The sequence below is a fragment of the Ascaphus truei genome, chromosome 1 (assembly GCF_040206685.1).
Source record: "Ascaphus truei isolate aAscTru1 chromosome 1, aAscTru1.hap1, whole genome shotgun sequence".
In the NCBI taxonomy this organism is placed as follows: domain Eukaryota; kingdom Metazoa; phylum Chordata; class Amphibia; order Anura; family Ascaphidae; genus Ascaphus; species Ascaphus truei.
In genome coordinates, this window is record NC_134483.1 from 551,864,041 (window position 1) to 551,890,098 (window position 26,058).

General features: G+C 57.5%; 1 protein-coding gene across 1 annotated transcript in view; it reads left to right on the top strand.

Annotated features, from left to right (window-relative positions):
- The first annotated feature begins 4,406 nt into the window (after window positions 1-4,406).
- The window catches only part of LOC142466409 (uncharacterized), an 83,528-nt gene continuing 61,876 nt past the window's right edge, over window positions 4,407-26,058 (top strand). Inside the window, exons 1-5 of the mRNA XM_075571330.1 lie at window positions 4,407-4,439; window positions 5,628-5,702; window positions 9,565-9,699; window positions 20,361-20,438; window positions 25,128-25,279. Of these exons, the coding sequence (XP_075427445.1) occupies window positions 9,622-9,699; window positions 20,361-20,438; window positions 25,128-25,279 (308 nt within the window). The 5' untranslated portion in view covers window positions 4,407-4,439; window positions 5,628-5,702; window positions 9,565-9,621. The remainder of the gene's footprint in view (window positions 4,440-5,627; window positions 5,703-9,564; window positions 9,700-20,360; window positions 20,439-25,127; window positions 25,280-26,058) is intronic.

Genomic DNA, 26,058 nt, shown 5'->3' on the forward strand with positions numbered 1-26,058 from the left:
GACGGTGTATGGTGCAGGGGAGGACAGTGTTGGTGGTGTACGGTGCAGGGGAGGGGTCAGTGTTGGCGGTGTACGGTGCAGGGGAGGGGTCAGTGTTGGCGGTGTACGGTGCAGGGGAGTACAGTGTTGGCGGTGTATGGTGCATGGGAGGACAGTGTTGGCGGTGTACAGTGCATGGGAGGGGTCAGTGTTGGCGGTGTATGGTGCAGGGGAGGGGTCAGTGTTGGCGGTGTATGGTGCAGGGGAGGAGTCAGTGTTGGCGGTGTATGGTGCAGGGGAGGGGTCAGTGTTGGCGGTGTACGGTGCAGGGGGGGTCAGTGTTGGCGGTGTATGGTGCAGGGGAGGACAGTGTTGGCGGTGTACGGTGCAGGGGAGGGGTCAGTGTTGGCGGTGTATGGTGCAGGGGAGGACAGTGTTGGCGGTGTATGGTGCAGGGGAGGGGTCAGTGTTGGCGGTGTACAGTGTATGTGAGGGGTCAGTGTTGACGGTGTATGGTGCAGGGGAGGGGTCAGTGTTGACGGTGTATGGTGCAGGGGAGGACAGTGTTGGCGGTGTATGGTGCAGGGGAGGGGTCAGTGTTGACGGTGTATGGTGCAGGGGAGGACAGTGTTGGCGGTGTATGGTGCAGGGGAGGACAGTGTTGGCGGTGTATGGTGCAGGGGAGGACAGTGTTGGCGGTGTACGGTGCAGGGGAGGGGTCAGTGTTGGCGGTGTATGGTGCAGGGGAGGACAGTGTTGGCGGTGTATGGTGCAGGGGAGGACAGTGTTGGCGGTGTACAGTGCAGGGGGGGGTCGGTGTTGGCGGTGTATGGTGCAGGGGAGGGGTCAGTGTTGGCGGTGTATGGTGCAGGGGAGGGGTCAGTGTTGACGGTGTATTGTGCAGGGGAGGGGTCAGTGTTGGCGGTGTATGGTGCATGGGAGGGGTCAGTGTTGGCGGTGTATGGTGCAGGGGAGGACAGTGTTGGTGGTGTACGGTGCAGGGGAGGACAGTGTTGGCAGTGTACGGTGCAGGGGAGGGGTCAGTGTTGGCGCTGTACGGTGCAGGGGAGGGGTCAGTGTTGGCGGTGTACAGTGCAGGGGAGGGGTCAGTGTTGGTGGTGTACGGTGCAGGGGAGGACAGTGTTGGCGATGTACGGTGCAGGGGAGGGGTCAGTGTTGGCGGTGTATGGTGCAGGGGAGGACAGTGTTGGCGGTGTACAGTGGAGGGGAGGGGTCAATGTTGACGGTGTACGGTGCAGGGGAGGACAGTGTTGGCGGTGTATGGTGCATGGGAGGGGTCAGTGTTGGCGGTGTATGGTGCAGGGGAGGGGTCAGTGTTGGCGGTGTACGGTGCAGGGGAGGGGTCAGTGTTGGCGGTGTATGGTGCAGGGGAGGGGTCAGTGTTGGCGGTGTACGGTGCAGGGGAGGGGTCAGTGTTGGCGGTGTATGGTGCAGGGGAGGGGTCAGTGTTGGCGGTGTATGGTGCAGGGGAGAGGTCAGTGTTGGCGGTGTACGGTGCAGGGGAGGGGTCAGTGTTGGCGGTGTACGGTGCAGGTGAGGGGTCAGTGTTGGCGGTGTACGGTGCAGGGGAGGGGTCAGTGTTGGCGGTGTACGGTGCAGGGGAGGGGTCAGTGTTGGCGGTGTACGGTGCAGGGGAGGGGTCAGTGTTGGTGGTGTATGGTGCAGGGGAGCACAGTGTTGGCGGTGTATGGTGCAGGGGAGGGGTCAGTGTTGGCGGTGTATGGTGCAGGGGAGGGGTCAGTGTTGGCGGTGTATGGTGCAGGGGAGGGGTCAGTGTTGGCGGTGTATGGTGCAGGGGAGCACAGTGTTGGCGGTGTACGGTGCAGGGGAGGGGTCAATGTTGGTGGTGTACGGTGCAGGGGAGGACAGTGTTGGCGGTGTATGGTGCAGGGGAGGGGTCAGTGTTGGTGGTGTATGGTGCAGGGGAGGGGTCAGTGTTGGCGGTGTACGGTGCAGGGGAGGACAGTGTTGGTGGTGTACGGTGCAGGGGAGGGGTCAGTGTTGGCGGTGTACGGTGCAGGGGAGGGGTCAGTGTTGGCGGTGTACAGTGCAGGGGAGGGGTCAGTGTTGGCGATGTACGGTGCAGGGGAGGACATTGTTGGCGGTGTATGGTGCATGGGAGGGGTCAGTGTTGGCGGTGTCTGGTGCATGTGAGGGGTCAGTGTTGGCGGTGTATGGTGCATGGGAGGGGTCAGTGTTGGCGGTGTATGGTGCAGGGGAGGACAGCGTTGGCGGTGTATGGTGCAGGGGAGGGGTCAGTGTTGGCGGTGTATGGTGCATGGGAGGGGTCAGTGTTGGTGGTGTATGGTGCATGGGAGGGGTCAGTGTTGGCGGTGTATGGTGCAGGGGAGGACAGTGTTGGCGGTGTATGGTGCAGAGGAGGGGTCAGTGTTGGCGGTGTATGGTGCAGGGGAGGACAGTGTTGGCGGTGTATGGTGCAGGGGAGGGGTCAGTGTTGGCGGTGTACGGTGCAGGGGAGGACAGTGTTGGCGGTGTATGGTGCATGGGAGGGGTCAGTGTTGGCGGTGTATGGTGCAGGGGAGGACAGTGTTGGCGGTGTATGGTGCAGGGGAGGGGTCAGTGTTGGTGGTGTATGGTGCAGGGGAGGGGTCAGTGTTGGCGGTGTATGGTGCAGGGGAGGGGTCAGTGTTGGCGGTGTATGGTGCAGGGGAGGGGTCAGTGTTGGCGGTGTATGGTGCAGGGGAGGGGTCAGTGTTGGTGGTGTATGGTGCAGGGGAGGGGTCAGTGTTGGCGGTGTACGGTGCAGGGGAGGACAGTGTTGGTGGTGTACGGTGCAGGGGAGGGGTCAGTGTTGGCGGTGTACGGTGCAGGGGAGGGGTCAGTGTTGGCGGTGTACAGTGCAGGGGAGGGGTCAGTGTTGGCGATGTACGGTGCAGGGGAGGAAAGTGTTGGCGGTGTATGGTGCATGGGAGGGGTCAGTGTTGGCGGTGTCTGGTGCATGTGAGGGGTCAGTGTTGGCGGTGTATGGTGCATGGGAGGGGTCAGTGTTGGCGGTGTATGGTGCAGGGGAGGACAGTGTTGGCGGTGTATGGTGCATGGGAGGGGTCAGTGTTGGCAGTGTATGGTGCAGGGGAGGACAGTGTTGGCGGTGTATGGTGCAGGGGAGGGGTCAGTGTTGGCGGTGTATGGTGCAGGGGAGGACAGTGTTGGCGGTGTATGGTGCAGGGGAGGGGTCAGTGTTGGTGGTGTATGGTGCAGGGGAGGGGTCAGTGTTGGCGGTGTATGGTGCAGGGGAGGGGTCAGTGTTGGCGGTGTATGGTGCAGGGGAGGGGTCAGTGTTGGCGGTGTATGGTGCAGGGGAGGGGTCAGTGTTGGCGGTGTATGGTGCAGGGGAGGGGTCAGTGTTGGTGGTGTATGGTGCAGGGGAGGACAGTGTTGGCGGTGTATGGTGCATGGGAGGGGACAGTGTTGGCGGTGTACAGTGCATGGGAGGGGTCAGTGTTGGCGGTGTACAGTGCATGGGAGGGGTCAGTGTTGGCGGTGTTCGGTGCAGGGGGGAGCAGAAAGGGGGACACAGAGTACAAGCGATGGACGGTAATGAGACTCCGTATGTAATAACTAAATCCTTAATTTGCTGCTGTACATGTCCCAGGCTCTCATCATGTCTCTCTTTATTTCTATCTGCCTCTCTTTCTAACTCTTTCCTCCCCTTTCTGATCCACCCCCTCTCCCCCCTATCCACCCCCTCTCCCCCCCCTATCCACCCCCTCTCCCCCCCCTCCCTCTGCACCTCCACCCCCTCCCTCTGCACCTCCACCCCCTCCCTCTCCTCTCTCCCTGCCCCCTCCTTTTACCCCTCCTTCTCTCTCCCCCCCTTCTCTCTCTCCCCCATTCGCTCTCTCTCCCTGCCCACTCTCCCCTTCACTCTTTCCCCTCCCCCTGCAGTTGGGGGTTTGGAGGAGTTGGTTAGTAGATTTGGCAGTGGTTCCATCCTGTACGGTCTGTGCCGAGTGACGGATCCCAATACTCAGCAGCCACACGTCACCCTCATTCACTGGGTGAGTACTCCAAACACCCACAAAGGGTCACTCCAATACTCAGCAGCCACACGTCACCCTCATTCACTGGGTGAGTACTCCATACACCCACAAAGGGTCACTCCAATACTCAGCAGCCACACGTCACCCTCATTCACTGGGTGAGTACTCCAAACACCCACAAAGGGTCACTCCAATACTCAGCAGCCACACGTCACCCTCATTCACTGGGTGAGTACTCCAAACACCCACAAAGGGTCACTCCAATACTCAGCAGCCACACGTCACCCTCATTCACTGGGTGAGTACTCCATACACCCACAAAGGGTCACTCCAATACTCAGCAGCCACACCTCACCCTCATTCACTGGGTGAGTACTCCAAACACCCACACAGGGTTACTCCAATACTCAGCAGCCACACGTCACCCTCATTCACTGGGTGAGTACTCCATACACCCACCAAGGGTTACTCCAATATGGCCCCAGCTCATTCTCACCCAAAACATGAATACCAAGTATCCAAACATACTGTGTGATACCTACCATGTTCCCCCCAACCCCCATACACCCCCATCTCATAAACACCCCTCATCCCACCCCATACACCCCCACCTCCCAAATTTCCCCCTCCACATACAGGCTTAGGGGAGATCCCCAGCAGCAGGAAGGGTATGAATAGAGGGTGTGAATAGAGGATTTGTGTGGGTGCTTTTTATTGAGGGGTAAAGAAGTTGTTGGGAGAGAGGTGTATAAATAATGGTGCAGTGGGGATGTTGGAGAGAACAGGGACATTCACAAAGGAGTAAGGAAACAGTGAACAGAAGAAGCAGTAGGGAGGGCATAGTGAGATACACGAGGGAGGGCATAGTGAGATACAGGAGGGAGGGCATGGTAAGATACAGGAGGAGAGGGCATAGTGAGATACAGGAGGAGAGGGCACAGTGAGATACAGGAGGGAGGGCATAGTGAGATACAGGAGGGAGGGCATAGTGAGATACAGGAGGGAGGGCACAGTGAGATACAGGAGGGAGGGCATAGTGAGATACAGGAGGGAGGGCATAGTGAGATACAGGAGGGAGGGCATAGTGAGATACAGGAGGAGAGGGCACAGTGAGATACAGGAGGGAGGGCATAGTGAGATACAGGAGGGAGGGCATAGTGAGATACAGGAGGGAGGGCACAGTGAGATACAGGAGGAGAGGGCACAGTGAGATACAGGAGGAGAGGGCACAGTGAGATACAGGACGGAGGGCATAGTGAGATACAGGAGGAGAGGGCATGGTAAGATGCAGGAGGAGAGACTTCCGAGGTACTGGAGGATAAAAGTGTACAAATAAATCACAGATGTTAAAAGTGAATGTCTCACAGTGGCAACGTTGTAATGCAGAGTCCAGATCTTCCTAAAATATCACCTCCAATGTCACCTCCAAAATTAACTCTTGCAGACACTTAAGATGCTACACAGCCATATGGCTCACAGCCAACTTACACTGACTTAAGTACCATAAGCAGCACATGCATTTGACCAACACTTACTGACACATACCTCCCCATACATCCCCCATACTAACCCACATACATCCCCATAGCAACAACCTCCATATACATCCTATACCACCCCCTGCAGGTGGGTGAAAATGTGTCCGAGCCGCAGAGGGAGATCAGTAGCGAGCACCTTCCTGCCATCAGGAAATTCTTTAAGGTAATTTATTTTCACTTCCTAGGGTCACATCACAAAAATAAAAGGGGGGTGGGGCAGTAGATTTGGGGTGATATTATTATCTCCGTGATGGAGGACATCATTACATATCCCCTGAACCTTTCACCCTCCAGTTTCAGGATGTCCTCCCTATTGTTGTAGACCTTTATTACACCGTGCCCCCCTGCTAGGAAATATCAGCCCCCCGAACCCCTAATGAATAAATCTTATCACCGACTCGTCCGCCTATCGCTAACAGGACGTGTGTGACCAATCCCAGGCAGTATAGTGTCCTGAGCTCGTGGGGGGAACACACATAATAATCCCCCAAACTGCTCCTCAGTGTGTGCAGGCAGCATGGGGGAGATAGCTCCCTGCGGGAGCTTCCAAAGTCACGCCCCACAATGCCTTGCTGCAGGGGCTGTTAAGCATTGTGGGAGTGACTTTGGAATCCCCCGCTGTAAGTGACAGTGATAACCCCCACACTAAAATGCAGTTTGGTGTCTTACTAAGTGCGCAGCCCCCACACGGGCTCAGGACCCCGATATACTGCCTGGGAGACGCCAGTGCTGATTTTTAGAGTGAACCCCTCAAAGTTCCTTCACCCCCTGTTTGGAATCACTGCCGTACCGATGTCCCTCGTGTATCCCCTTCTCCATCAATTCTCTATCGTATACCCCCCTTCTCCCTCTCACACCCCCTATCCCTCAATTCTCTGTCGTATACCCCCCTTCTCCCTCTCACACCCCCTCTCCCACAATTCTCTATCGTATACCCCCCTTCTCCCTCTCACACCCCCTCTCCCACAATTCTCTATCGTATACCCCCCTTCTCCCTCTCACATCCCCTCTCCCTCAATTCTCTGTCGTGTACCCCCCTTCTCCCTCTCACACCCCCTCTCCCACAATTCTCTATCGTATACCCCCCTTCTCCCTCTCACACCCCCTCTCCCACAATTCTCTATCGTATACCCCCCTTCTCCCTCTCACACCCCCTCTCCCTCAATTCTCTATCGTATACCCCCCTTCTCCCTCTCACACCCCCTATCCCTCAATTCTATGTCGTGTACCCCCCTTCTCCCTCTCACATCCCCTCTCCCTCAATTCTCTGTTGTGTACCCCCCTTTTCCCTCTCACACCCTCTCCCACAATTCTCTGTCGTATACCCCCCTTCTCCCTCACACCCCCTCTCCCTCAATTCTCTGTCGTATACCCCCCTTCTCCCTCACACTCCCTCTCCCACAATTCTCTGTCATGTACCCCCCTTCTCCCTCTCACACCCTGTGACAGGGTAAATAAGAACCACCAGTTATATGCCTGGTAAACCTATGTCTAGTCTGCAGTGCAGCACTGACCAGGTTAACTTCAGCTGGGAACCTCAGGACAATTAGTTGGATCCCAGCTGCCTAATCAAGGTGTGTTAAAACCAAGGCTGTAGACACATGGAGCCTGGCTGTTGAGGAGAGAGGAGTAAGCTGCTAAAGATTACTGAAACAAGGTCTGGGTAGCAAAGTAGTTGAATTGTGAACTGTCTGTCCCCTGCATAGAAAAAGGGTAGCTACCTTATATATAAACTGTCTGCTAAAGAGAAACTGTTTTGTTTGGTTTGCTGAAGAAAAAGCCATTTTCGTTTGTTGCTGAAGAAAAAGCCATTTTCGTTTGTTGCTAATGAAAAGCTATTTTTGTTTTGTGTGCTGTATATCTTTTAAGGCTAAATAAATAAGCCTTGTCAAGAAACCCACGTGTGTAGTTGCATGTACCCTGCAACACACCCACTATCCCTCAATTCTCTGTCGTGTACCCCCCTTCTCCCTCTCACATCCCCACTCGCTTTCCTTTTTTTCCATATCTCCCTTTCTCCCTGCATTTCTTTCCTATCCCCCTTTTCTTCTGTCTCACATATTCTCATTGCCCCTAAATCTTGTCATTCTGTCATCTGCTGGGAGACTGCTCCATGGATCCACTACTTTTTCAGTAAAGTACTTTCTCACATTTCCCCTGCCACCCCCTCAGAGAGAGACCTCTTCCCCTGCCACCCCCAATGAAATCCAATTCATGTTGTTACATACGAGTCAGACGGGAAGAGCCGGGGGTATAACTGTACCGGGTTACACAGTCACACACACACACTCCATGGACAGCCGGGGGTATAACTGTACCGGGTTACACAGTCACACACACACACTCCATGGACAGCCGGGGGTATAACTGTACCGGGTTACACAGTCACACACACACACTCCATGGACAGCCGGGGGTATAACTGTACCGGGTTACACAGTCACACACACACACTCCATGGACAGCCGGGGGTATAACTGTACCGGGTTACACAGTCACACACACACACTCCATGGACAGCCGGGGGTATAACTGTACCGGGTTACACAGTCACACACACACACTCCATGGACAGCCGGGGGTATAACTGTACCGGGTTACACAGTCACACACACTCCATGGACAGCCGGGGGTATAACTGTACCGGGTTACACAGTCACACACACACACACCATGGACAGCCGGGGGTATAACTGTACCGGGTTACACAGTCACACACACACACTCCATGGACAGCCGGGGGTATAACTGTACCGGGTTACACAGTCACACACACACACTCCATGGACAGCAGGGGGTATAACTGTACCGGGTTACACAGTCACACACACACACTCCATGGACAGCCGGGGGTATAACTGTACCGGGTTACACAGTCACACACACACACTCCATGGACAGCCGGGGGTATAACTGTACCGGGTTACACAGTCACACACACACTCCATGGACAGCCGGGGGTATAACTGTACCGGGTTACACAGTCACACACACACACTCCATGGACAGCCGGGGGTATAACTGTACCGGGTTACACAGTCACACACACACACTCCATGGACAGCCGGGGGTATAACTGTACCGGGTTACACAGTCACACACACACACTCCATGGACAGCCGGGGGTATAACTGTACCGGGTTACACAGTCACACACACACTCCATGGACAGCCGGGGGTATAACTGTACCGGGTTACACAGTCACACACACACTCCATGGACAGCCGGGGGTATAACTGTACCGGGTTACACAGTCACACACACACACTCCATGGACAGCCGGGGGTATAACTGTACCGGGTTACACAGTCACACACACACTCCATGGACAGCCGGGGGTATAACTGTACCGGGTTACACAGTCACACACACACTCCATGGACAGCCGGGGGTATAACTGTACCGGGTTACACAGTCACACACACACACACCATGGACAGCCGGGGGTATAACTGTACCGGGTTACACAGTCACACACACACACTCCATGGACAGCCGGGGGTATAACTGTACCGGGTTACACAGTCACACACACACTCCATGGACAGCCGGGGGTATAACTGTACCGGGTTACACAGTCACACACACACACTCCATGGACAGCCGGGGGTATAACTGTACCGGGTTACACAGTCACACACACACTCCATGGACAGCCGGGGGTATAACTGTACCGGGTTACACAGTCACACACACACACTCCATGGACAGCCGGGGATATGATTATGGGTGTGTTACAATTACAGACAGGATTACTAGTGCGTTACAAGACATACATACAGAAGAGGTGCTGCCCCCGGGAGCTTACAATCTATCAGCAGGGTAATAGAGCGGCTGTAACATTACCAAACATCAGGGAACAGGGACACCCTCCGCCTGCCGCCCCCGGGGCGACTCGGGTGTTATGTCCCAGAGATTCTTTGGTAGAAATGAAACCGGCAGCATAGCAGTGCAGAGTACCTCCTGGTTAGACGTGCCCCCACCCCCCCACCCCTCTCCTGATGCCACCTTCCTATCCTCTCAGGAGGCCAGGGTGTTCCTCTGTGCCCGGCGGGTGCAGGACGTGAGTTTGGATGCAGTGATGCAGGCAGTCAGCAGCATGGCGCAGCCTGGCAAAACATTCAGTAGGCCCCACGCCCGGGGCTCACACAATTTGGTGGTGAGTAGCATCCATGGGTGTCACTACCTGCGCTGTGTCTACATGTCATGGTGTAGCAGTTTGTGTGATTGGGGGAGGTTGGCGCTGCTCCTGTGTGTGTGTGTGTGATTGGGGGAGGTTGGCACTGCTCCTGTGTGTGTGTGTGTGATTGGGGGAGGTTGGCGCTGCTCCTGTGTGTGTGTGATTGGGGGAGGTTGGCGCTGCTCCTGTGTGATTGGGGGAGGTTGGTGCTGCTCCTGTGTGTGTGATTGGGGGAGGTTGGCACTGCTCCTGTGTGTGAGATTGGGGGAGGTTGGCGCTGCTCCTGTGTGTGTGATTGGGGGAGGTTGGCACTGCTCCTGTGTGTGTGATTGGGGGAGGTTGGCACTGCTCCTGTGTGTGTGATTGGGGGAGGTTGGCGCTGCTCCTGTGTGTATGTGATTGGGGGAGGTTGGCGCTGCTCCTGTGTGTGGGATTGGGGGAGGTTGGCGCTGCTCCTGTGTGTGTGATTGGGGGAGGTTGGCGCTGCTCCTGTGTGTGTGTGATTGGGGGAGGTTGGCGCTGCTCCTGTGTGTGTGTGATTGGGGGAGGTTGGCACTGCTCCTGTGTGTGTGTGTGTGTGATTGGGGGAGGTTGGCGCTGCTCCTGTGTGTGGGATTGGGGGAGGTTGGCGCTGCTCCTGTGTGTGTGATTGGGGGAGGTTGGCGCTGCTCCTGTGTGTGTGTGATTGGGGGAGGTTGGCGCTGCTCCTGTGTGTGTGATTAGGGGAGGTTGGCGCTGCTCCTGTGTGTGTGTGTGATTGGGGGAGGTTGGCGCTGCTCCTGTGTGTGTGATTGGGGGAGGTTGGCACTGCTCCTGTGTGTGTGTGATTGGGGGAGGTTGGCGCTGCTCCTGTGTGTGTGAGATTGGGGGAGGTTGGCGCTGCTCCTGTGTGTGTGTGATTGGGGGAGGTTGGCGCTGCTCCTGTGTGTGTGTGTGATTGGGGGAGGTTGGTGCTGCTCCTGTGTGTGTGTGATTGGGGGAGGTTGGCGCTGCTCCTGTGTGTGAGATTGGGGGAGGTTGGCGCTGCTCCTGTGTGTGTGTGATTGGGGGAGGTTGGCGCTGCTCCTGTGTGTGAGATTGGGGGAGGTTGGCGCTGCTCCTGTGTGTGTGATTGGGGGAGGTTGGCGCTGCTCCTGTGTGTGTGAGATTGGGGGAGGTTGGCGCTGCTCCTGTGTGTGTGTGATTGGGGGAGGTTGGCGCTGCTCCTGTGTGTGTGAGATTGGGGGAGGTTGCACTGCTCCTGTGTGTGTGTGATTGGGGGAGGTTGGCGCTGCTCCTGTGTGTGTGTGATTGGGGGAGGTTGCACTGCTCCTGTGTGTGTGTGATTGGGGGAGGTTGGCGCTGCTCCTGTGTGTGTGATTGGGGGAGGTTGGTGCTGCTCCTGTGTGTGTGTGATTGGGGGAGGTTGGCGCTGCTCCTGTGTGTGTGATTGGGGGAGGTTGGCGCTGCTCCTGTGTATGTGATTGGGGGAGGTTGGCACTGCTCCTGTGTGTGTGTGATTGGGGGAGGTTGGCGCTGCTCCTGTGTATGTGAGATTGGGGGAGGTTGGCGCTGCTCCTGTGTGTGTGTGAGATTGGGGGAGGTTGGCGCTGCTCCTGTGTGTGTGATTGGGGGAGGTTGGCGCTGCTCCTGTGTATGTGATTGGGGGAGGTTGGTGCTGCTCCTGTGTGTGTGATTGGGGGAGGTTGGCGCTGCTCCTGTGTGTGTGTGTGTGATTGGGGGAGGTTGGCGCTTCTCCTGTGTGTGTGATTGGGGGAGGTTGGTGCTGCTCCTGTGTGTGTGATTGGGGGAGGTTGGCGCTGCTCCTGTGTGTGTGATTGGGGGAGGTTGGTGCTGCTCCTGTGTGTGTGAGATTGGGGGAGGTTGGTGCTGCTCCTGTGTGTGTGAGATTGGGGGAGGTTGGCGCTGCTCCTGTGTGTGTGTGATTGGGGGAGGTTGGTGCTGCTCCTGTGTGTGTGATTGGGGGAGGTTGGCGCTGCTCCTGTGTGTGTGATTGGGGGAGGTTGGCGCTGCTCCTGTGTGTGTGTGATTGGGGGAGGTTGGTGCTGCTCCTGTGTGTGTGATTGGGGGAGGTTGGCGCTGCTCCTGTGTGTGTGTGTGTGTGATTGGGGGAGGTTGGCGCTGCTCCTGTGTGTGTGATTGGGGGAGGTTGGTGCTGCTCCTGTGTGTGTGATTGGGGGAGGTTGGCGCTGCTCCTGTGTGTGTGTGTGTGATTGGGGGAGGTTGGCGCTGCTCCTGTGTGTGTGATTGGGGGAGGTTGGTGCTGCTCCTGTGTGTGTGAGATTGGGGGAGGTTGGTGCTGCTCCTGTGTGTGTGAGATTGGGGGAGGTTGGCGCTGCTCCTGTGTGTGTGTGATTGGGGGAGGTTGGCGCTGCTCCTGTGTGTGTGATTGGGGGAGGTTGGCGCTGCTCCTGTGGGATTGGGGGAGGTTGGCGCTGCTCCTGTGTGATTGGGGGAGGTTGGTGCTGCTCCTGTGTGTGTGAGATTGGGGGAGGTTGGTGCTGCTCCTGTGTGTGTGAGATTGGGGGAGGTTGGCGCTGCTCCTGTGTGTGTGTGATTGGGGGAGGTTGGCGCTGCTCCTGTGTGTGTGTGTGATTGGGGGAGGTTGGCGCTGCTCCTGTGAGATTGGGAGAGGTTGGCGCTGCTCCTGTGTGTGTGTGATTGGGGGAGGTTGGTGCTGCTCCTGTGTGTGTGTGTGATTGGGGGAGGTTGGCGCTGCTCCTGTGTGTGTGTGTGATTGGGGGAGGTTGGCGCTGCTCCTGTGTGTGTGTGTGATTGGGGGAGGTTGGCGCTGCTCCTGTGAGATTGGGAGAGGTTGGCGCTGCTCCTGTGTGTGTGTGATTGGGTGAGGTTGGCGCTGCTCCTGTGTGTGTGTGATTGGGTGAGGTTGGCGCTGCTCCTGTGTGTGTGTGATTGGGGGAGGTTGGTGCTGCTCCTGTGTGTGTGTGATTGGGGGAGGTTGGCGCTGCTCCTGTGTGTGAGATTGGGAGAGGTTGGCGCTGCTCCTGTGTGTGTGATTGGGGGAAGTTGGTGCTGCTCCTGTGTGTGTGTGATTGGGGGAGGTTGGTGCTGCTCCTGTGTGTGTGTGATTGGGGGAGGTTGGCGCTGCTCCTGTGTGTGTGATTGGGGGAGGTTGGCGCTGCTCCTGTGAGATTGGGAGAGGTTGGCGCTGCTCCTGTGTGTGTGTGATTGGGGGAGGTTGGTGCTGCTCCTGTGTGTGTGTGATTGGGGGAGGTTGGTGCTGCTCCTGTGTGTGTGTGTGTGTGTGTGTGTGTGTGTGTGTGTGTGTGTGTGTGTGTGTGTGTGTGTGTGTGTGTGTGTGTGTGTGTGTGTGTGTGTGTGTGTGTGTGTGTGTGTGTGTGTGTGTGATTGGGGGAGGTTGGCGCTGCTCCTGTGTGTGTGATTGGGGGAGGTTGGCGCTGCTCCTGTGTGTGTGTAATTGGGGGAGGTTGGTGCTGCTCCTGTGTGTGTGATTGGGGGAGGTTGGTGCTGCTCCTGTGTATGGGATTGGGGGAGGTTGGCGCTGCTCCTGTGTGTGTGATTGGGGGAGGTTGGTGCTGCTCCTGTGTGTGTGTGTGTGTGATTGGGGGAGGTTGGCGCTGCTCCTGTGTGTGTGATTGTGGGAGGTTGGCGCTGCTCCTGTGTGTGTGATTGGGGGAGGTTGGCGCTGCTCCTGTGTGATTGGGGGAGGTTGGCGCTGCTCCTGTGTGTGTGAGATTGGGGGAGGTTGGTGCTGCTCCTGTGTGTGTGAGATTGGGGGAGGTTGGCGCTGCTCCTGTGTGTGTGTGATTGGGGGAGGTTGGCGCTGCTCCTGTGTGTGTATGTGATTGGGGGAGGTTGGCGCTGCTCCTGTGTGTATGTGATTGGGGGAGGTTGGCGCTGCTCCTGTGTGTGTGTGATTGGGGGAGGTTGGCGCTGCTCCTGTGTGTGTGTGATTGGGGGAGGTTGGCGCTGCTCCTGTGTGTATGTGATTGGGGGAGGTTGGCGCTGCTCCTGTGTGTGTGTGATTGGGGGAGGTTGGCGCTGCTCCTGTGTGTGTGTGATTGGGGGAGGTTGGCGCTGCTCCTGTGTGTATGTGATTGGGGGAGGTTGGCGCTGCTCCTGTGTGTGTGTGTGTGATTGGGGGAGGTTGGTGCTGCTCCTGTGTGTGTGATTGGGGGAGGTTGGCGCTGCTCCTGTGTGTGTGTGTGTGTGTGATTGGGGGAGGTTGGCGCTGCTCCTGTGTGTGTGATTGGGGGAGGTTGGCGCTGCTCCTGTGTGTGTGATTGGGGGAGGTTGGTGCTGCTCCTGTGTGTGTGATTGGGGGAGGTTGGTGCTGCTCCTGTGTGTGTGAGATTGGGGGAGGTTGGCGCTGCTCCTGTGTGTGTGTGATTGTGGGAGGTTGGCGCTGCTCCTGTGTGTGTGATTGGGGGAGGTTGGCGCTGCTCCTGTGGGATTGGGGGAGGTTGGCGCTGCTCCTGTGTGATTGGGGGAGGTTGGCGCTGCTCCTGTGTGTGTGTGTGTGTGATTGGGGGAGGTTGGTGCTGCTCCTGTGTGTGTGTGTGTGATTGGGGGAGGTTGGCGCTGCTCCTGTGTGTGTGTGTGATTGGGGGAGGTTGGCGCTGCTCCTGTGTGTGTGTGATTGGGGGAGGTTGGCGCTGCTCCTGTGTGTGTGATTGGGGGAGGTTGGCGCTGCTCCTGTGTGTGTGTGTGATTGGGGGAGGTTGGCGCTGCTCCTGTGTGTGTGTGATTGGGGGAGGTTGGCGCTGCTCCTGTGTGTGAGATTGGGAGAGGTTGGCGCTGCTCCTGTGTGTGTGATTGGGGGAGGTTGGCGCTGCTCCTGTGTGTGAGATTGGGAGAGGTTGGCGCTGCTCCTGTGTGATTGGGGGAGGTTGGTGCTGCTCCTGTGTGTGTGATTGGGGGAGGTTGGCGCTGCTCCTGTGTGTGTGTGTGATTGGGGGAGGTTGGCGCTGCTCCTGTGTGTGTGTGATTGGGGGAGGTTGGCGCTGCTCCTGTGTGTGAGATTGGGAGAGGTTGGCGCTGCTCCTGTGTGTGTGATTGGGGGAGGTTGGCGCTGCTCCTGTGTGTGAGATTGGGAGAGGTTGGCGCTGCTCCTGTGTGATTGGGGGAGGTTGGTGCTGCCCCTGTGTGTGTGTGAATGGGGGAGGTTGGCGCTGCTCCTGTGTGTGTGATTGGGGGAGGTTGGCGCTGCTCCTGTGTGTGTGATTGGGGGAGGTTGGCGCTGCTCCTGTGTGTGTGATTGAGGGAGGTTGGTGCTGCTCCTGTGTGTGTGTGATTGGGGGAGGTTGGCGCTGCTCCTGTGTGTGTGTGTGATTGGGGGAGGTTGGCGCTGCTCCTGTGTGTGTGATTGGGGGAGGTTGGCGCTGCTCCTGTTTGTGTGTGATTGGGGGAGGTTGGCGCTGCTCCTGTGTGTGTGTGATTGGGGGAGGTTGGCGCTGCTCCTGTGTGTGATTGGGGGAGGTTGGCGCTGCTCCTGTGTGTGTGTGATTGGGGGAGGTTGGCGCTGCTCCTGTGTGTGTGATTGGGGGAGGTTGGCGCTGCTCCTGTGTGTGTGTGATTGGGGGAGGTTGGTGCTGCTCCTGTGTGTGTGATTAGGGGAGGTTGGCGCTGCTCCTGTGTGTGAGATTGGGGGAGGTTGGCGCTGCTCCTGTGTGTGTGATTGGGGGAGGTTGGCGCTGCTCCTGTGTGTGTGTGATTGGGGGAGGTTGGCGCTGCTCCTGTGTGTGAGATTGGGGGAGGTTGGCGCTGCTCCTGTGTGTGAGATTGGGGGAGGTTGGCGCTGCTCCTGTGTGTGTGATTGGGGGAGGTTGGCGCTGCTCTTGTGTGTGTGTGTGTGTGTGTGTGATTGGGGGAGGTTGGCACTGCTCCTGTGTGTGTGATTGGGGGAGGTTGGCACTGCTCCTTTGTGTGTGATTGGGGGAGGTTGGCACTGCTCCTGTGTGATTGGGGGAGGTTGGCGCTGCTCCTGTGTGATTGGGGGAGGTTGGCGCTGCTCCTGTGTGATTGGGGGAGGTTGGCGCTGCTCCTGTGGGATTGGGGGAGGTTGGCGCTGCTCCTGTGGGATTGGGGGAGGTTGGCGCTGCTCCTGTGTGTGTGATTGGGGGAGGTTGGCGCTGCTCCTGTGTGTGTGATTGGGGGAGGTTGGCGCTGCTCCTGTGTGTGTGTGATTGGGTGAGGTTGGCGCTGCTCCTGTGTGTGTGTGATTGGGGGAGGTTGGCGCTGCTCCTGTGTGTGATTGGGGGAGGTTGGCGCTGCTCCTGTGTGTGTGTGATTGGGGGAGGTTGGCGCTGCTCCTGTGTGTGTGATTGGGGGAGGTTGGCGCTGCTCCTGTGTGTGTGTGATTGGGGGAGGTTGGCGCTGCTCCTGTGTGTGTGATTAGGGGAGGTTGGCGCTGCTCCTGTGTGTGAGATTGGGGGAGGTTGGCGCTGCTCCTGTGTGTGTGATTGGGGGAGGTTGGCGCTGCTCCTGTGTGTGTGTGATTGGGGGAGGTTGGCGCTGCTCCTGTGTGTGAGATTGGGGGAGGTTGGCGCTGCTCCTGTGTGTGAGATTGGGGGAGGTTGGCGCTGCTCCTGTGTGTGTGATTGGGGGAGGTTGGCGCTGCTCTTGTGTGTGTGTGTGTGTGTGTGAGATTGGGGGAGGTTGGTGCTGCTCCTGTGTGTGTGATTGGGGGAGGTTGGCGCTGCTCCTGTGTGTGTGTGATTGGGGGAGGTTGGCACTGCTCCTGTGTGTGTGTGTGATTGGGGGAGGTTGGCGCTGCTCCTGTGTGTGTGTGATTGGGGGAGGTTGGCGCTGCTCCTGTGTGTGTGAGATTGGGGGAGGTTGGCGCTGCTCCTGTGTGTGAGATTGGGGGAGGTTGGCGCTGCTCCTGTGTGTGTGATTGGGGGAGGTTGGCGCTGCTCCTGTGTGTGTGATTGGGGGAGGTTGGCGCTGCTCCTGTGTGTGAGATTGTGTGTGTGTGTGTGTGTGTGATTGGGGGAGGTTGGCGCTGCTCCTGTGTGTGTGTGATTGGGGGAGGTTGGCACTGCTCCTGTGTGTGTGTGTGATTGGGGGAGGTTGGCGCTGCTCCTGTGTGTGTGAGATTGGGGGAGGTTGGCGCTGCTCCTGTGTGTGAGATTGGGGGAGGTTGGTGCTGCTCCTGTGTGTGTGATTGGGGGAGGTTGGCGCTGCTCCTGTGTGTGTGATTGGGGGAGGTTGGCGCTGCTCCTGTGTGTGTGTGATTGGGGGAGGTTGGCGCTGCTCCTGTGTATGTGATTGGGGGAGGTTGGCGCTGCTCCTGTGTGTGAGATTGGGAGAGGTTGGTGCTGCTCCTGTGTGTGAGATTGGGGGAGGTTGGCGCTGCTCCTGTGTGTGTTATTGGGGGAGGTTGGCGCTGCTCCTGTGTGTGTGTGATTGGGGGAGGTTGGCGCTGCTCCTGTGTGTGTGATTGGGGGAGGTTGGCGCTGCTCCTGTGTGTGTGTGTGATTGGGGGAGGTTGGCGCTGCTCCTGTGTGTGTGATTGGGGGAGGTTGGCGCTGCTCCTGTGTGATTGGGGGAGGTTGGCGCTGCTCCTGTGTGTGTGAGATTGGGGGAGGTTGGTGCTGCTCCTGTGTGTGAGATTGGGGGAGGTTGGCGCTGCTCCTGTGTGTGTGATTGGGGGAGGTTGGCGCTGCTCCTGTGTGTGTGTGATTGGGGGAGGTTGGCGCTGCTCCTGTGTGTGAGATTGGGGGAGGTTGGCGCTGCTCCTGTGTGTGAGATTGGGGGAGGTTGGCGCTGCTCCTGTGTGTGTGATTGGGGGAGGTTGGCGCTGCTCTTGTGTGTGTGTGTGTGTGTGTGTGATTGGGGGAGGTTGGCACTGCTCCTGTGTGTGTGAGTGGGGGAGGTTGGCACTGCTCCTTTGTGTGTGATTGGGGGAGGTTGGCACTGCTCCTGTGTGATTGGGGGAGGTTGGCGCTGCTCCTGTGTGATTGGGGGAGGTTGGCACTGCTCCTGTGTGATTGGGGGAGGTTGGCGCTGCTCCTGTGGGATTGGGGGAGGTTGGCGCTGCTCCTGTGTGTGTGATTGGGGGAGGTTGGCGCTGCTCCTGTGTGTGTGATTGGGTGAGGTTGGCGCTGCTCCTGTGTGTGTGTGATTGGGGGAGGTTGGCGCTGCTCCTGTGTGTGTGTGTGATTGGGGGAGGTTGACGCTGCTCCTGTGTGTGTGTGTGTGTGTGATTGGGGGAGGTTGGCGCTGCTCCTGTGTGTGATTGGGGGAGGTTGGCGCTGCTCCTGTGTGTGTGATTGGGGGAGGTTGGCGCTGCTCCTGTGTGTGTGTGATTGGGGGAGGTTGGCGCTGCTCCTGTGTATGTGATTGGGGGAGGTTGGCGCTGCTCCTGTGTGTGAGATTGGGAGAGGTTGGTGCTGCTCCTGTGTGTGAGATTGGGGGAGGTTGGCGCTGCTCCTGTGTGTGTTATTGGGGGAGGTTGGCGCTGCTCCTGTGTGTGTGTGATTGGGGGAGGTTGGCGCTGCTCCTGTGTGTGTGATTGGGGGAGGTTGGCGCTGCTCCTGTGTGTGTGTGTGATTGGGGGAGGTTGGCGCTGCTCCTGTGTGTGTGATTGGGGGAGGTTGGCGCTGCTCCTGTGTGATTGGGGGAGGTTGGCGCTGCTCCTGTGTGTGTGAGATTGGGGGAGGTTGGTGCTGCTCCTGTGTGTGTGATTGGGGGAGGTTGGCGCTGCTCCTGTGTGTGTGTGATTGGGGGAGGTTGGCACTGCTCCTGTGTGTGTGTGTGATTGGGGGAGGTTGGCGCTGCTCCTGTGTGTGTGTGATTGGGGGAGGTTGGCGCTGCTCCTGTGTGTGTGAGATTGGGGGAGGTTGGCGCTGCTCCTGTGTGTGAGATTGGGGGAGGTTGGCGCTGCTCCTGTGTGTGTGATTGGGGGAGGTTGGCGCTGCTCCTGTGTGTGTGATTGGGGGAGGTTGGCGCTGCTCCTGTGTGTGAGATTGTGTGTGTGTGTGTGTGTGTGTGTGTGTGTGTGTGTGTGTGTGTGTGTGTGTGTGTGTGTGTGTGTGTGTGTGTGTGTGTGTGTGTGTGTGTGTGTGATTGGGGGAGGTTGGCACTGCTACTGTGTGTATGTGATTGGGGGAGGTTGGCGCTGCTCCTGTGTGTGTGATTGGGGGAGGTTGGCGCTGCTCCTGTGTGTGTGATTGGGGGAGGTTGGCGCTGCTCCTGTGTGATTGGGGGAGGTTGGCGCTGCTCCTGTGTGATTGGGGGAGGTTGGCGCTGCTCCTGTGTGATTCGGGGAGGTTGGCGCTGCTCCTGTGGGATTGGGGGAGGTTGGCGCTGCTCCTGTGTGTGTGATTGGGGGAGGTTGGCGCTGCTCCTGTGTGATTTGGGGAGGTTGGCACTGCTCCTGTGTGATTGGGGGAGGTTGGCGCTGCTCCTGTGTGATTGGGGGAGGTTGGCACTGCTCCTGTGTGATTGGGGGAGGTTGGCGCTGCTCCTGTGTGATTGGGGGAGGTTGGCGCTGCTCCTGTGTGATTTGGGGAGGTTGGCGCTGCTACTGTGTGATTGGGGGAGGTTGGCGCTTCTCCTGTGTGATTGGGGGAGGTTGGCGCTGCTCCTGTGTGTGTGATTGGGGGAGGTTGGCGCTGCTCCTGTGTGTGTGATTGGGGAGGTTGGCGCTGCTCCTGTGTGATTGGGGGAGGTTGGCGCTGCTCCTGTGTGATTGGGGGAGGTTGGCGCTGCTCCTGTGGGATTGGGGGAGGTTGGCGCTGCTCCTGTGTGATTGGGGGAGGTTGGCGCTGCTCCTGTGTGTGTGATTGGGGGAGGTTGGCGCTGCTCCTGTGTGTGTGATTGGGGGAGGTTTGTGCTGCTCCTGTGTGTGATTGGGGGAGGTTGGCGCTGCTCCTGTGAGATTGGGGGAGGTTGGCGCTGCTCCTGTGTGATTGGGGGAGGTTGGCGCTGCTCCTGTGTGTGTGTGATTGGGGGAGGTTGGCGCTGCTCCTGTGTGTGTGTGATTGGGGGAGGTTGGCGCTGCTCCTGTGTGTGTGATTGGGGGCGGTTGGCGCTGCTCCTGTGTGTGTGATTGGGGGAGGTTGGCGCTGCTCCTGTGTGTGTGATTGGGGGAGGTTGGCGCTGCTCCTGTGTGATTGGGGGAGTTTGGCGCTGCTCCTGTGTGATTGGGGGAGGTTGGCGCTGCTCCTGTGGGATTGGGGGAGGTTGGCGCTGCTCCTGTGTGATTGGGGGAGGTTGGCGCTGCTCCTGTGGGATTGGGGGAGGTTGGCGCTGCTCCTGTGTGATTGGGGGAGGTTGGCGCTGCTCCTGTGTGATTGGGGGAGGTTGGCGCTGCTCCTGTGTGTGTGATTGGGGGAGGTTGGCGCTGCTCCTGTGTGATTGGGGGAGGTTGGCGCTGCTCCTGTGTGTGTGATTGGGGGAGGTTGGCGCTGCTCCTGTGTGATTGGGGGAGGTTGGCGCTGCTCCTGTGTGATTGGGGGAGGTTGGCGCTGCTCCTGTGTGATTGGGGGAGGTTGGCGCTGCTCCTGTGTGATTGGGGGAGGTTGGCGCTGCTCCTGTGTGATTGGGGGAGGTTGGCGCTGCTCCTGTGGGATTGGGGGAGGTTGGCGCTGCTCCTGTGGGATTGGGGGAGGTTGGCGCTGCTCCTGACCCTTCACACATTTCCTGTTATTTAGGGTACAAATTACAGAAAGACGAACCCTGCTCTAGAGATGAAACTCAGCAAGAGAGATCGCTTCTGGGTGCTGTCTGAGGTGAGAGGTCACAGCCCTCAATGGGAACATATACGGTAACCCCTCACTATAACTCCTCTTATACAGTATATACACACACTGATACAGATGCTATATGTGCTTTAAAAATGTTTAAATAAGATATTTTTCATGTTTTTAAATGTATCTGGAATTTTATTATAAGAAGCTTGTGCCCTAATACTCCTAAATCCTGAGCTGGCCCCTTCGGAGAGCGGGCTGAGGCGTCCTGACGCGCACAGTAACGGGAAGGAATTGTGTCCGCAGGGGATAGACCCAGAAGTGCCACGTCATCCTCAGAAATACAGTACACGGCTGCCACGTGCCGGAATGCCAGATAATGATTGTAGAGGGAGAGGGGGTTGGCCCGGTATTAAAGGGGTGGCACCCCATATGGCCACCCCCTGACTACTATATTGCTGTGTTCACCTTTTTTAAGGAATAAATTATATTTTATTATATCTAAGCCTCGTTCAGTTCAACCCAGAGATTTGGTGATCATTATATCTTGTCATAAGCTACCGTGACAAGCTCTATAATTAACTGGTGGCAGCGGTGGGATTGAACTGAACCTATATTACAGTGTTCTGCGGGACTCTGTCATATAGTGGGAACTCGAGAGTAACTGCGAGTTCCTGGGACTAAAGATATTGAACACACATTAGTGCAACAGTTAACACAAGTTCTAACACCACCTCACTGCTGCGATCGTGAACCATGAGCGAGGCTGAAGGCTCATCCAACATGAGGACCCGAGCTCAGCTGAAGGACAAGTGCCGTGAATATGGACTGCCCTATGAGAACCAGGAGGTCGCAGACATGGTTGACGCAATCGGTGACTATGAAGCCCGGCTTGCAGAGCCTCAGGATACGGCTCAGCTTGCCCTTATACAGCCACCCGGAGATCAGGGAAGGAACCCAGTACCGGGGCGGCGGAATCTCGGTTGAGGGAACGAGTGCACCTCCCGGGAGCAGTGCAACAGGAGGGGTACTGGTTGCTGCGGCTACCAGTCCGTTCACCCCTGAAATGTTGGCACTGATTACTGCGTGGGGTGACAGAGGGACACCGGAGGAGCGGCTGCAGTTTATCACTATGGCAGTGAACAGACCCGCTTATTGCCCCCCCTGTCCAACCCAACCAAGATGAACTCAAACTGGATCAGCACAGTCTCACCAAGTTCGTGGAAGGTACTGATCAGATCGACAGTTTTTTAGAGAACTTTGAAACACAGTGCCGGCGGTACAAAGTGCTCCCCCAGCATAGGGTTGCACGTTTGGACCCCTTACTGTCCGGCTTGGCTAAGCAGACGATGATGGCGCTTCCAGATGAGTATGCGGATGACTATGAACACCTGAAAGAACTGTTATTGTTTCAGTACGGTTTTACCCCTGAAGCCTACCGGGGTAAATTCCGGCAGGAAGAGACGCATGGCTTTGTACGGGATACGCTGAGTGGAGGGCTATGAGGCACGGACTTACCATCGCCTGCTGGACCTCATCTTTCAGGAGCAGCTGATGCAGCAGTGCCCGCCGGCGGTGAGGGCTTGGGTGTACGACAAGAAGCCCAAGACTTGCCAGGAGGTGGCGAGGCTTGCAGACGACTACGTGGCCAGCCGAGCCCTGATGACCACCAAAGCAGTAGACAAGGCGGCGGTTGGCGGCGGCACCGGTCAGAAAGTCTGCCAATACCCCCCAATGGACCCAGAGGCCGCATGCGGGCAGCAGTCCACAGAAGGCGGGGGATCTCCGGCACGAGCGCCGGTGCTACAACTGCAACCGCCCTGGTCACATCAGACCAGATTGCCCGGAACCCCTGCGTTCCGGCGGACCCCATCTGGGGCAAAGCACCCCAGCTGAGAAGCCGGTAGCCCGCGTGCGGGTGGCTTCAACCACAGACTCCGGACCGGTCATGGTACCAACTCCCAGCGAGACGTCTCATGCAACGCCTGTCCCGGTTTCATCGGTGCCTACAGCCAGGAGCAGAGGACATCTCAGCGCGGACCTGCAGCAGACAGACGGCCGGAGCAGACATCTCACCCCGGTCACAGTCGGGGACCGGCAAGCAGTCGGCTTGCTGAATTCAGGAGCTGCAGTGACCCTGGTCCGACCTGATATGGTCCGGCCAGAGGAATTACTCCCAGGCCCTGGGATACAGACCACTGTGGCCGACGGAGAGCCACGTTTCCTGCAAGTGGCCAGAATCTTTTTGGATTGGGGGGAGGGCCAGGGTGTTCGGGAGGTGGGGGTTTTACCCGGTCTGGATGCCGATGTTCTTCTTGGCAACGATCTGGGACAGATGACCTGCACCTATGACCGAGTGCCCAAGCCCGCTGCAGTGGCGGCGGTTACCCAGAGCCAGACAGCGGCAATGGCGGCGGCGCCAGTCCGCCAGCCTTTGGGACCAACGTTAGCGGAGGGCGCAGAGGAGCCCGGGGAGGTAAGCCAGGATCAGTTGCAACCAAAACGTTCACGTGTGGACCGATGAGCGGCGGCGTTTGAACGTCCACATCTTCAGCCGCGACAGGGTATAGGTGGCCAAAGTCTGGCCCATAATGCTCCCTTACATACGTCGTTTCCACAATGATCTTTTCAGCTTAAATGCTGCGATTTTTTTTGTTTTGCTGAAGCTGAAAACACACGATGTCCGTTTCTTGGAGACTGACATTGAGCTTTAAAAAAAACAAATCAGCAAAATACCCACGTTCCACGTTCCACGTCCCACGTCCCACGTCCCACGTTCCACAAATCCTGTTCCCAGTATATTGCTCGGGGATTGTGACTTTCACTGAGAAAAACCTGGACACACTTCCGCAGAAACTCCTGGATGCAACGCGGCGAGACAACCCGCGCACATCACAATGGTGCGAGAGAGCGCTCACACGCTGTCAGGCCTTCACATAGCTGCTGAAACATGACGCCTGGTCCATAACATCACGCCTGGTCCGTAACATGATGCCTGGTCCATAACATGATGCCTGGTCCATAACATGATGCCTGGTCCATAACATGACGCCTGGTCCGTAACATGACGCCTGGTCCATAACATGATGCCTGGTCCATAACATGATGCCTGGTCCATAACATGACGCCTGGTCCGTAACATGCCGCCTGGTCCATAACATGCCACCTGGTCCGTAACATGACGCCTGGTCCATAACATGACGCCTGGTCCATAACATGACGCCTGGTCCGTAACATGCCGCCTGGTCCATAACATGACGCCTGGTCCGTAACATGCCGCCTGGTCCATAACATGCCGCCTGGTCCATAACATGACGCCTGGTCCGTAACATGACGCCTGGTCCATAACATGCCGCCTGGTCCATAACATGACGCCTGGTCCGTAACATGACGCCGGGTCCATAACATGACGCCTGGTCCGTAACATGACGCCTGGTCCGTAACATGACGCCTGGTCCATAACATGACGCCTGGTCCATAACATGACGCCTGGTCCGTAACATGACGCCTGGTCCGTAACATGATGCCTGGTCCATAACATGACGCCTGGTCCATAACATGCCGCCTGGTCCATAACATGCCGCCTGGTCCATAACATGACGCCTGGTCCATAACATGCCGCCTGGTCCGTAACATGACGCCTGGTCCGTAACATGACGCCTGGTCCGTAACATGACGCCTGGTCCATAACATGACGCCTGGTCCATAACATGACGCCTGGTCCGTAACATGACGCCTGGTCCGTAACATGACGCCTGGTCCGTAACATGACGCCTGGTCCGTAACATGACGCCTGGTCCGTAACATGACGCCTGGTCCGTAACATGACGCCTGGTCCATAACATGACGCCTGGTCCGTAACATCACGCCTGGTCCGTAACATGACGCCTGGTCCGTAACATGACGCCTGGTCCGTAACATGACGCCTGGTCCGTAACATGACGCCTGGTCCGTAACATGACGCCTGGTCCATAACATCACGCCTGGTCCGTAACATGACGCCTGGTCCGTAACATGACGCCTGGTCCGTAACATGACGCCTGGTCCATAACATGACGCCTGGTCCATAACATCACGCCTGGTCCGTAACATCACACGGGCTCTCTTCCTTGTTTACTCGCCAGGTTGCGATGGTGCAAATCCCGATGCAAACTCTCACCATGTGGAGCGCCTTTCTTCCCCGTTGCTCCATTCCTCAGTCCGACCATCGCCACCGCCCCAGCTCTGGTCACACCGGCCACTTATCAGGAGAAATGTCCTCCCTGCGCAGGGCGTTCAAAGTGGCCGTCCCAATCACTTCGCCGGGAGTTTCCCCTCCAATGTCTTCGCAGACGAGGGACTCTCCACAAATCCTTCCCTTTTCCATACTGTGAGACGCTCGAGTGACGTTTGCACGGAGATCAGAGGTGGAACGGCTGTGATGATAAGCGACAAGGTTTTGCGATGAAATTGTCCACGTTTGTTCCACGTTCTCCTTCCACTTCCTGTTTCTCACCCCTGTTTGTTTTCTTTTTACCGCTGTGGTCACAGACGAAGATGCGGAACCTTCTTCTTTACTTAGAACTTCTCCATCACCGGGGTCTTCCTGCTCACGGGGAAGAGGGGTCTTCTCATGTGTCTTCTTCTCAGCTCTGATGACACATTCATCCATTAGTTATCCCATTGTTAAACCCTGTGAAAGAACATGCAGGTCAGTCTGAATTCTTTACCCAATTCTCTGTGTGTTCTCAGCGGGAGGAGGAGCGCCGGAAGGAGGAGGAACGGGTGCGGAGTCTGGAGGAGAAGCGAGAGCTGGAGAGGCAGAGGGTGGCGAGGGAGAGAACGGAGGCTGAGGAGCGAGAGCGGAGGATCAGTGAGAAGGAGCAGCTGGTGGAGGAGCAGAGGTAACCTAACTTCCAGAGACCCACAGAGCATCACTTAACCCCGTCCGTGCTTGTCACCTATACGCATTATATGACCAGTGAAATATAGGGATTCTTATTTTATATCTTTGGTAAAGGGGGACGCTGACAGATGGTGAGGGGGGACGCTGACAGATGGTGAGGGGGGACGCTGACAGATGGTGAGGGGGGACACGCTGACAGATGGTATGGGGGGACACGCTGACAGATGGTGAGGGGGGACACGCTGACAGATGGTGAGGGGGGACACGCTGACAGATGGTGAGGGGGAACACGCTGACAGATGGTGAGGGGGGACACGCTGACAGATGGTGAGGGGGGAACGCTGACAGATGGTGAGGGGGGAACGCTGACAGATGGTGAGGGGGACACGCTGACAGATGGTGAGGGGGGACACGCTGACAGATGGTGAGGGGGAACACGCTGACAGATGGTGAGGGGGGACACGCTGACAGATGGTGAGGGGGGAACGCTGACAGATGGTGAGGGGGGAACGCTGACAGATGGTGAGGGGGGGACGCTGACAGATGGTGAGGGGGGGACACGCTGACAGATGGTGAGGGGGGGACACGCTGACAGATGGTGAGGGGGGGACACACTGACAGATGGTGAGGGGGGACACACTGACAGATGGTGAGGGGGGGACACACTGACAGATGGTGAGGGGACACGCTGACAGATGGTGAGGGGACACGCTGACAGATGGTGAGGGGACACGCTGACAGATGGTGAGGGAGGACACGCTGACAGATGGTGAGGGG